Below are 12,021 nucleotides of genomic sequence, written 5' to 3'. Positions count from 1 at the left end.
GGACCCAGTGTGATGTAACTGAGTCATGGGGGCAGTTATCTCCATGCTGTTCTTGTGATATTGAGTGAATTCTCCTGCGATCTGATGGTTTTATACAAGGCTTTTTTCCTCTTCCCTTGGCACTTCTCCTTGCTACCACCATGTGAAGAAGGACATGTTTCCTTCTCCTTCTGCCATGATTATAAGTTTCCTGAGGTCTCCCCAGCCTTGCAGAACTGTGAGTCAATTAAACCTCTTTCCTTTATAAATTACTCAGTCTCTGGTATGTCTTTATCAGCAGCTTGAGAATAGACAACACACTTGACTAAGGTCACACAGCCACATGGTGGAAGTAGAGCTGAGATATGTCTGTCAGACACCAAAGTCTTCGCTCTCAAATCACTCTGCTGTTTACGCATGTTTCTCTGGCACTTTCTCCCACATCTCATACAGAACTCTCATCCCCTAAATGTGCCCCTAATACTTAAGGGTGTCCCAAGGAAATGCCTTACATGAATCCTCCAAGTCAGCCCTCCTGTCAGCTCTCAAGGGTCATCCACCATTTCTTCACCCTTCTCCTGTTTCTGCCTGCACAACCTACAAATGAAATATCAGGCAGTAATCTCCTCTGTGGTAAACTTGGAAATAAAAAGAAGAGAGAAGTTCCCTGGACATGCTAGCAGCACCACCATGGTTTCCTTGGTACTTTACTTCATTTGATGTAGAAGTTGGATGTTTGAAATGGAAATAGGTGAAGGAGTTGAAGTGAAACTCCTCATCTGACAGCTCTTTAAAGCCCCTGCCTACTTGGGGCAGTTGTGCCTTCCCTGAGCCTCACATTCCTTCGTTGCAACATAGAAAGGATGCCACCTTCTTCACAGGACTATGCTGTGCCTTGAATGAAATACACTATGCAAAATACCTGACCTCATGGTTGGCATCTTCTAAAGCTAAAACAAAATGATGGTTTCTTCTCAACCAAATTCTTGTTCCACATGAAGACATAGCTTCCCGTGTTATTGGCAGTTAATCAGTAAACACACAGTACTGTTTGTTGAGTGATTACAATGTTCAAACAAGTTCTTGTGTAGGAGAGTGTAAAAATTACATATAGAGGACTAGAGATCACATGTAAAATTTTTTATGAATATAAGTGTAATGTGATCAACATACAATTATACTTGGACATAATATGGTTTTGTCAAAATTTTCTCTTTACTGGTATTTGTGATATCATAGCAGCTTGTGCCTGGCCTAAACTGATTTGAACACATTTCTAAATGAGATGTAGATTGAATCACTTGCCAACTACCTGGAAATGTGGGCAAAACCTCCTTAACATTGGGTGAAAAAACTGTGTGAAGATGTTTAACAAGTAAAACCATCATAAGACTCCAACAAGGCATCCTGAGAATTTCCAAAGATTCAGCCTGGCCAGCCATGGTCAGCCAGGGCCCATGGCCCTTGATGCCCCAGGGGTGCTGCCCATGTGTGGGGATGCTGAGGAGTCAGGGAGGGATAATTCACCCAGGCTTGACATAATGCTGCACGCAGAGCAGGGAAGTTCTAGACCACATGCTCACTTTGTTTTGGAGGATGATTACCTGGTTCCCTTTTAGTCAAGCTATTTCACATTGATGAAGACTAGAGCTTTCTCACACCTGCCTTCTTTCCTCCTCAGGTACAAGGTCAGCATGACTCAAAAAGGTTCCTTTGCCTCTGAGAGGTACTGAGTCTATAGAAATATTCTGAATGTGAAAACTCAACTGAGTTTTCAGGTGATTTCTTCTTCCTTTTGGCTCATTTTTTATTTGTTATACTTTTCAATTACCTGTGATAATTTGCTAGAAAGAAATGACCTACATTTTTCAAAAGCACTGCTGTATTCTCACAAATTAAAAGGTTAGATTTTTTTTCCTTCCTTTAGTTAGGATGGGCTAAATTATTTTTTAAAAACAACAACAAAAACCCTTCCAGCCTGATTTGTTACCTGGAGTTTTGTTTTTTTTTTTTTAACGTTATTTATTCTTTCTCTCTTTTTATCTTTTTCTTTTTTCTTAATTTTTTTCTTTTTCTTTCTTTCTTTCCTTCCTTCTCTTTCTTTCTTTCCTTTCCTTCTTCCCTCATTCCCTCCCTCCCTCCCTTCCTTCCTCCTTTCCTTTCTTCCCTCCCTCCCTCTCTCCTTCCTTCCTTTCTTCCTTCCTTCTATCCATCTTTCCTTCCTTCTTTCCTTCTTATCTCCCTCTTTCTTTCTTCTTTGTAAGTGTCTTCTGCACAGCTACAACAAAATATTGCTTTCTTTTCATTTTGGGAGTTGGGTGATACCAAGTTTCTTTTATGCTGCTCTAACAAAATACTATAGACTGGGAAATTTATAAAGAAGATAAGTTTAGTTTCTCACAGTTCTGGGGACCAGGAAGTCCAAGATCAAGGAATCAGCAGGTTCGGTTGTCTGGTAAGGACTGTGTCCTCTGGAGGGGAGAATACAGTGTCCTCACTGGATGGAAGACGGAAGGGCAACCTACTGATCAACAGCTGTGTGAAGCTTCTTTTATACGGGTCTTAATCCCATTCATAAAGGAAGGCACCTTCATGATCCAGTTGCCTCTGGTAGGCCCCACCTCTTAATACTATGACATTGGCAACACCTGAATTTTGGAGGGGACATCTTCAAGGCATAACACTGGTATTTTCATGGGAGACCTCTCCTAGAGAATCCATAAATGACCACAGGATTTAAAGTGCAAATTCATGAAAACATTAAAGTTGCTTACAACTATTTGTTGTACACTTTATCCTAGAGGCCTTAAAAGTATTTAGTAAAACTAATGCAAACAAAGTAGATTAAAAGTACACTTCAAAGTTTATTGGAGGCTTCATTTATAAACCAGTGTCTCACAGGGAAGTCACCAAATAACAAGAATAGCTAACTCAGAATTTAGGATTAAACTATGAAACGAATAGTGTTTTCATTTCAAATAGAAGGAAGTGGGCAGTGAAGAAAAAGTGATTCCATTTAGACACACAAAGGTGAGAGGGACTGGCCGCAGTGGCTCCCACCTGTAATCCCAGCACTTTGGGAGGCTGAGGTGGAGCAAATGGATCATCTGAGGTCAGCAGTTCAAGACCAGCCTGGCCAACATGGCAAAACCCCGTCTCTACTAAAAAATACAAAAATTAGCTGGGCATGGTGGCGAGTGCCTGTAAACCAGCTACTCGGTGGGAGGCTAAGGCAGGAGAATTGCTTAAGCCCTGGAGGCAGAGGTTGCGGTGAGCCGAGATCACGTCACTGCACTCCAGCCTGAACGACAGAGCCAGACTCCATCTCACAAAAACCAAAGTGAGAGGGGTTGTCTTTACTGTCCTCACTGTCACCCCTCACTTGTAGATTATTCTCCACTAGTATATTTTTGCGATTCTGTGACAAGAGTGCAGAGTCCAGCTCTACGGCCAAGGTCATTATCTGATCCCCCTGTTTTAAAGACTCCCCTGGGTGCTGAAGACATGTCATTTCCTTCCTCAGGCTGTCAGTGGAACCATGGGGCTGAGTCAAGTCTGCCCACAGCTGCTGCTGTTCGCATCCCTGGGCACTGAGGTCTGAAACTCCACCCTGGCAGGGACCAGCCTGACCCCCCCCCCGAAGGAAATGGCTGGGCAGCTTCAGCAACAGCAGATGAAAACTTCCTTCCTCTCCATCCAGCTGCGGGCTCCTCCAGCCTGCGCTCTCCCCGCCCCGTCTCCAGCGGCAACCCCAGGGGGCCTGGAGGAGGGACACAGTTTCCCAAGTCCCAGGACAGGCTTCTTGGCAGGCTGGGACCTCAGGCGCACACAGGGCTCAACTGCCCCTCCTTTGAGATTGCTGCAGAAGGCAGGCCCTGAGACGAAGGAACCAGCTGCTTTCACTTGCTCTGCTCCAAAGGAAAAGCAGGAAGGAAGGAAAATATCCCAGGATCCGGACGTAAGCAGGGGTGGCGTTTGTAGACCCCCACATCACAGGCATTGCCAGGCCCCTGCCTCTAAGAAACTGAGCTGGCTACAGCCCCTTGCATGGAGGTTTCCTCGGCCAGCTCCCGTCATGAGCAATGGAAGCAGCAGTCCCTCCATGGGCTGGAAGCACGGGCTGATCACTTCTGCTACCCAGGACCTGTGGGGCATGGATCCCCGATGCAGGGATGCCTTGGGATGTTCCCCTCCACAGGCTGTCCTGGTCCACGCTGCAGATGGACGGGAAAGGACTGTGCTGAGGAGAGGTACTGAGACCTGCCAGATACTCCCCAGGAGCTATAAGGAGGGCACAGGTACCACAGTGCAAGCGACAAGGGCACGGCTCTACAGGTACTGTCCAGCTGTGCACATCAGCAAGAGCTGCCCAGCCCTACCTTCCACTCTGCCTCTCAAGGTAAGAACTCATGTGGCCTGAATCCCACCAGAAGAAAGGGAGCCAGGGGACAGACTTGCCACCCTGGCCCCCAGTTTCTGGTGTTGGTTCTCTCCTCTGCTTGGATGGGCCACACCTCAACAGCAGAGGTGCCCATGGGCCGTAGCCCTCCCAGGCCTGGCCTTGGCTCTGTCCTCTCCCACCTTCCAGGCCACCAGAAACATTTTGTTTGGAAGGAGGCAAGGACCAACTGTTGCCTGAGATTTCTGCCAGAGATGGGAGAAGAAAAAGTCAGGCATACTTTATAGGGGAACACGAGAAGGAAGGACAAAGGAGGTACCCCGACATTTACTGGGCTTTGTGATATGCTAGGCATTATCTTACATCCCATTAGTCCTCTTAACTACTCTGAGAAATGAGCTCCACAGCTCCAATTTCAGATGAGGAGATGGAGACATGACTGGGCAAACATCCTCCCCACCCTTGCAGAAAGACAAGGGCAAAAGCAAAGCCTGTTCTCCAGAATGGGCATTGGGAACAATTGGGGAGGCTCCAGGGAGCTGTGGAAGTTTCTAGAACCAGAGCACAGCCTTGGAACTCAGCCACACCCTACTGTCATCTGTGAACACCTGATTTTCTAGGGCTCACATCTACCTCCCATCTCCCCAACACACCTAGACCACCACCACCAAATGGATATGCATCCTGGGACAGGAGCCTCCATTCCCCATCAGGAAGGGGGAGGCAGCCCTGTGTGGCCTCCAGGGTCTCTTCCAGCTCTATGGGCTCTGCCTCTGATCATGGCCTTGCCTGCCCTTGTTGTTAGCATCTCACACTCTGTACTTCTGGCCCAGCCTCCTGTTGTGCTGGTGTCTGCAGCCCACCTTCTCCACCTGGCTCAGGTGCACTGTTCTCCAAATGGGAGGACAACACTGAAAATTCTGCATTCGGTTTTCTTTTCTCAGCAGTGTGGACATCCTGCTGTCCTTTGCATGTGTGTGATCATGCAGGTAGAGGTGAGGAAGTGTGTGGAGGGTGGTGGGATGAGATGGAAGGAAGAGGGAGTCATTGGAGTGTTGAGGGTCAGCATGGAGGGGAATCTCAGGGAAGTCACAGAAGAAATGAATGAAATTCACAGCATCTGGCAGGGACCTGCCTTGGGCTTGGAGGGCGTGCCACTTCATCTGAACACTCTTCCTTCCCTTTTCTCTATTTACCAAGGGCCTGCGTAGCCACAGTTAAGAATCGGGAAGAAAGTTCTCCCAGAGTAGCGCTCTTGGAGGAAGAGATGTTAGCATGCTTCCTTAAGAAATAGTTCACATTCCATCCTAATTCTTGCATCTCTTATTTCCTACCGGGATTTAGGAGGAATGACAAACCCCTGCGTCAGAGCCCATCTCGGTATGTGGGGTCACACATGGTTTGTGTACTTCATTGCCGGCCTGATGACTTGAAAACCCCATCTTTTCTCACTCTTCCCTCCTGCCTTTGGTGGATAAGCTGAAGCCTCAGGGCTGTTGCCACTTCTTGGGGGAGAGGCACTTTGGGAATTGATCCATGTGTGTGGATCTCACCCTCGTCCACCTTATTCAGACCCCTCTGTAAATGGACCTGGTATCTGCTCCATCTAAGTTAAAGGTTGTAGGATTCCTAGCTAAAAAGTTAGAAGCCCCAAGTCTAAGTCCTTGGTCAGAGCAAGCCGCCAAAGTTCTCTGAGGCTCAGTTATTCCATCTTGAAAACACTGATGATATCCCTGCTTCACAGTTGCAAGGGAGATTTGTGGACTGAAGTGAAAGGCGCCCTCAGTAGTTATAAGGGAGATAAGAGGAGAAGCCAAATTAATGGGATACCAGGTAGGACCAGGGAAGCCATGGAGTCAGAGGTGTGGCGTGCGCATGAACCCAGAGTCTGGTGAAGGTATGGGGCTACAAAAACCTACTCTTGACGTTGCTGGTCAGACAGTGTGATTCCCTGTGCCATGGGGAGAGTGGGGAGTTGTGAAATTAGTACCCTCGGATCCTGTGGGTGCTGTATGGCTATCTCTAACCAGGGAACCCCTGCCCAGGGCTGGATGTTAGACAAAGCAGCACAATTGACAGAAATTGTTTTTCCAGCTGTCCAGCCCTGGGCAGATTAAGGTGCTATCTAGATTTGAAAGATGAGTGTGTGAGAATTACTCACACATGTTCTGGAATGCAGCTGTATGAGTTGTAGCAAAGTATCAAAAAGCTGATTAAAATATAATATCTTCTTGACCACTGTGGATGCTAACGCCCTTAATCCTCCACAGTGGAAACTTTCAGTCAATGAACTTATGGAAAATGTGCTCAGTTATATTTATTAAAGTGAAATGTTGGTTACAGGGAAGGAAACTCCATTCCTACACGTGTACTGTAGAGTTGAGGTCCTAGTGTCAACTTTCTGAAGAGAAAATCCTGGATCTGAAGAGTAAACTTGCTTCTTTGCAGGATTCAAAACAGCTCAATTTATTCTCTCAGTGTTGAAACATCACAGGTTCCAGAGTAAAAACTGTTGGCTTGCATCTTTCTGAGTATTATAAGGAGTGAAGAACAGATCACGTGGTTCTTAGTTTATTCTATGACCAGGCTTTAGTAAAAACATTCAGAGCAGTCTGTGACCTGGGCAGCTTCCACTGCACTGTTTTCTCTTATGAAAAATCTCAAAATTATGCAAGCATGTATGTTATTATCACCCCCACTTCACTGGTGAAGAGACAGATATTTGTGGATGGTAAGCAACTCCGTGGGACTAGGACGAGGCGGCTCGGGCCCAGTCCTCAAGTTGTCTACCCCGAGGCCAGGGCTCTGTCTGGCTTCTTTCACTGTCTTCCCAGCTGGCAAGATTTCCTTGGAAGTAATTCTACACTTCCTGAGACCTGGTGGTCTACACTGCACTCCTAATTCCTCTGGTGGAAAGGGTGGGAGAAAGACCCTTAGGACGTTATGTCTGGTGACCTAACCTTGTGCCAATGAGTCCAGCCAGCTTTCTAGAAGCAGTGAAGGTCTGGGTGTGGGGGACGTGGAGTCTCAGCTCAGGGTGGTGCCAACAGAGGGCTCTAACATTCTTGTGGTGTCTGTCAGTGTCAATCGGAGAACATTCTATGCACCGGGGCCAGAGGCTGCCCTATCTCCCGGCCCCATGTGCTGCTGCCCCTCTGTGGGAACCCAGGGAACTGTTCCCATTTGATTTGAGCTTGGGGCCAAAGATAAGAAGACAAGGAAAACAGACCCAACTCAAAAGAGAGGAGGAAAAAAGCTTTCTCTATCATCATTTCAAGATATTTCCACATGTTAAATTTGATTTACTACATCTTCATATTTTACATATTTTATGTCTTAAAGTAGCAGTGACTTTTGGTATATAAACAGCATTAGAAAATTAGTAGTAAATATGTTTTTTAATGTCCTTCATTTTTACAGACTGTACAAAAATTTCACCGACTGCTCTATTTTTATCTTCCTTTTTCCCTTCCTCCCCCACCATCGACCCTCGAAACCAATCTACTTTTTGAGTTTTGATCACTAGCTTATAAGAATAGTGTTCAGGGTTTAGAAGAGGGAGAGGAAATGAGCATGACAGACAAGGAGCCAGCAGGGGGTTTGAGTGAGAGCGAGACAGGAGTTGGGATATCATTCATTTATCTAATCAATGGAAATGCAGTGGAGGTCTATTGTCTTACATGCAGACACTGTCTAGCAGACTAGGGAAAATCGTGTTAACTCATTTTCTTGGATTGTTATTCCTTAAAAATCAAACTAATGTCTGAAATGTACATCTGTAAAGTACTTTACATTTTGGGTAGAAAGTTTTTTGTTTAACTTACCAGATGGCAAAGAAACTCTGGTTTTGCTGACAGACTAGCTCTGTGGCCTCTGACAACTCACTGAAAAAAGCTAGCTTCTCTTGTTTTCCCCTGGAGGTCTTTCTACCTCAAAAATTCTATAATACCTATGCATCTGTGAATCCAGAAAGGTAATGAAACTCTTTAAGGAAAGAAAGGTATTAAAACAATTTATTTTGGCCAGATGTGATGGCTCACACCTATAATCCCAGCACTTTGGGAGGCTGAGGCTGGTGAATCATTTGAGGTCAGGAGTTCAAGGCCAGCCTGGCCAACATGGTTAAACCCTGTTTCTACTAAAAATATAAAACAGTATAAAAATTAGCCAGGCATGGTGGCAGGCACTTGTAATCCCAGCTATTAGGGAAGCTGAGGCAGGAGAATCGTTTGAACCTGGGAGATAGAGGTTGCAGTGAGTCGATATCACGCCACTGCACTCCAACCTGAATGACAGAGCTAGACTCCATCTCAAAAGAAAGAGTTAATTTCATCTGTCTCAGCTTATCTCTAACGATTCATTATTTTGTTAATGACTTCACTACAGGAAACTTACATATAGAGTGGGCTTACTTTCTTAGGGAAAAACTGGGATTTCCATGGGTAGCAAGACACTCAGAGATATGGAAGAGTCAGTGCATTCTTTGAGCAGTAACACCAATTCCCACCACAGAATTTTGGACCAGTATTGCAAACTGTCTGTCCTATAACAGTTCTAGTTAAATAAAATTCCCTTCTATGAATTGAACATTGACTCCCTGGTCTATTTAACCACCAGGAAGCAGTCATCTACCTCATTAAGGGTAAACATTTCATTACTCAAGCCTCTTTGACTTTTCTGGTCTGTCATAAGTTTAGAAATTGTTTTTCTCATAAAAGAATATTCTAGATAATTCTCTCTTTATATTAATTCTACTTGGTGAGTCATTTAGAATTTTATAAAAGAAACTAGAACAAAGAAAGAGCATCCACAAATGCTCATATGGTAATTTTAACAGAAATATAGAATAAATGTGCAGTAAAACATCCATTTTAAAAGATTCTGGTATTTAGGAGGCAGTATTGATTGGATTGAAAAGCTTATCTTTAGTTCATTTTATGCTACATTGGTTTTGACACAGATGTCTTGATTTATTACTTAAATAAATAAAGCCTGAGATAGCAGAATGGGTTTCAATCCTTTTTCCTCTTGTGATTCGCCTTGGTGTTCCCATGACAACCTTCTCTGGCTCTTTTTCTCTCCTTACCCCATCCTTCAACATTCACACACAAGAGTCCTGTGGATCATTGTATAGGTGCAATTCTCCTGGAAGTACAAGTACCTCAGCATCTCAATCCATCTATAGGAAGAAGAGGGCCAAGAGTGCAAGGACACCTTTACAGCTGTGTCCCTGCAACATGTTGAAAAGCAATTGGATGGGGAGCTGGGACACAGGGGTTCGATGCAACTCCGATATGTCAGTTGTCGTTTTTTTCGTCTCTCCTCTGCTATCTTCTGCCTGCCCTTTATTCAGTCTTCTCTGAATCCCTCTTTCTCTTTCTGCCCATTTGCTTACCCATCTCCCTTCTCCACATGGAGAAATTTGGCCAACTCTATTTCCAGGTTTACATCTCTTCTATTTAGAAGACAATCCAGGCTAAGACTGATATCTCTTAGGCCTATCTTTGGGAAGAGACTTTTTGGTCTAACATGGGCTGGTACCCACTCAACTTACTGTGGTGGGCACAGAGGTAGCTGCAGCTCACATTGTGCTAACAGGTGTGCTGATATCCTGAAGGGGGTTATGCCATGGGGGTCTGGGCAAAAGACGATTTCTAAAAGGTGATGGGAAGCAGAGAGCAGAGGAGGAAATGTAGACAGCCAACCCGATAAATGCCCAGAAGCCCTTGCAAAGAGTTGTCAGCTGAGAGTATAGAGTGATTGCTTTGTATAAATGTTCTATTTGAGCTCTCTCATATTTTACATTTTGAGATTAAATTATACATTAACATATTATTAATGTAGAATTTATAAATATATTTTTAAATTATATATTTTATAGCTTTTGGGGAGATTTTTTAAAACAGCATTCTTGAACTTTGTAATATACTAGAATCAAATCATTACCTGATATGATTTATAAATAGATTTGCTTCTACAATCTGCTACTGGTTATGATATGGTAAAAATTTTCTCTTTGGAAGACCTTTTTTTTCCTAGTTGGGTGCAGTGGCTTATGCCTGTAAACCTAGCACTTTGGGAGGCCGAGGCAGGAATCTCAGTTGAACCTAGGAGTTTGAGGCTACAGTGAGTTTTGATTGTGCCACTGCATTCCAGCCTGGGCAACAGAGCAAGACTCTGTCTCAAAAACAACAAAATTTTTTTCCTTGTAGATTTATAGAGACTATAGGATGTTATGAGACCTACAAGGATTTAGTGAAGCAGGTTGCGTAATAAACAGATGACTATCATGGATTCCGCATGTGGTCCCTTCAACTTTACAACAGTTCTCTGGGATTCCTGACCTAAAATTCCAGAAGTCAGAACTTGAAAAAAGTAGCTACATTCCCTGAATTGGGTTATACTGAACCTTGAACTGTACCATACGATTTAGCACATCTATTAAATAGCATAAGTAAGCAAATATATTTATAAATCACATCACACAATGATTTGATTCTAATCTATTATAAAGTTCAAGGATGTTGTTTTTAAAAATCTCCCAAAAAGCTATAAAATGTTTAATACCTTCCCTAAAATTTGAGAGCTCAGATAGAACATTTATACAAAGAAATCACTTTACACTTTTAGCTGACAACTCTCTGCAAGTGTTTCTAGGCAAATGAAAAAGGTGGGCAAATGAAAGAATGATTGCTACATGGAGTTGACATTGCCGGATAATTGCGGGGCTGCATTTTTTTTTTTTTTTAGGACATTCACCGTCCTTCCTTCTAAAGTCATCAGCATCTATGATTCTTTTTTGGCTGCCCTTCATATTGTGCATATTTCCTGTGATTATTTTAAGTCCATTTTAACTTTTTGGAATTTAACTTTTAATTTTCCGGATATGTGATTTTGCATTAATCTTTCAATGACCAGATCCAGGTGATTATGAGGTAAAAAGCTTCAGGGAATTATTCAAGCACTTGCAATGTTATGTCATTGGAAAATCTCATTTTATCTGCAAGGAGGTTTGTTGCTCTTCATTGAGTTCTCACTGATTGTATGAGGCAGTATCAGTGAAAAGGTTAGACCATTAATCTCATGTCAGAGATATCTCAGAGAAGTCTCAGGAGAGTTCGTTTAGATAGACTCAATCTTCTTCCACAAAGAAGTTCCAATATCCTACAACAAAGAACAAATAATAAATAAAAACAATAGTGAAAGGTAAATGGTAATAAACAATCAAGTCTAGGAAAATATACAAATAAAAGTCAAGGTCAAGGAAAGATGAGGTTGAGATTAGAAAAAGAACCTGAAAGTTCATCCCATAAAGGCCTACAGAGCTGGTATGTTTGAAATTCAAACTCGGCTCTGTGCTTCCTAACTGCCCAAGATCAAAGAGTCACATGGGCATCTATGTAGCTCTAATTATGAGAAGGGTGAAGAGAGAAGGAAGGGAGGGAGGAAGGGAGGGAGGAAGAATGGGGGTTCTTTTAACATGTTCCACAGAAATTCTCTTTAAAAAACAAATTTTGCTTGACCTTTGAAGTAACAATTTAAAAACAACATTTTGGATAAAAACTTTTCTAATGAGCATTTAATATCCACTGTGTTTCCGTTTCCTTAAACGTCACACACATAACATAACTTAATCTGATAAT

The 12,021-nt window shown here is 43.4% G+C and overlaps 1 protein-coding gene across 2 annotated transcripts in view; it reads left to right on the top strand.

Moving 5' to 3' along the window:
• Positions 1-12,021, top strand: part of PSD3 (pleckstrin and Sec7 domain containing 3) — a 674,493-nt gene that overhangs the window by 129,665 nt on the left and 532,807 nt on the right. The window contains exon 1 of one of the 2 annotated variants that reach the window (XM_012435239.3): positions 3,779-4,378. The exons of the other annotated variant lie outside the window; for it this stretch is intronic. Coding sequence (XP_012290662.2) covers positions 4,055-4,378 — 324 coding nt within the window. The 5' untranslated portion in view covers positions 3,779-4,054. Of the gene's footprint in view, positions 1-3,778; positions 4,379-12,021 lie in introns of those variants that run through there. 2 annotated transcript variants of the gene reach the window in all.

The sequence above is a fragment of the Aotus nancymaae genome, unplaced genomic scaffold (assembly GCF_030222135.1).
Source record: "Aotus nancymaae isolate 86718 unplaced genomic scaffold, 86718_ANA_hifiasm-v0.15.2.pri h1tg000079l, whole genome shotgun sequence".
Taxonomy (NCBI): domain Eukaryota; kingdom Metazoa; phylum Chordata; class Mammalia; order Primates; family Aotidae; genus Aotus; species Aotus nancymaae.
The sequence above is the reverse complement of the archived record's forward strand: the minus strand, read 5'-3'. Positions and strand labels throughout refer to the sequence as shown.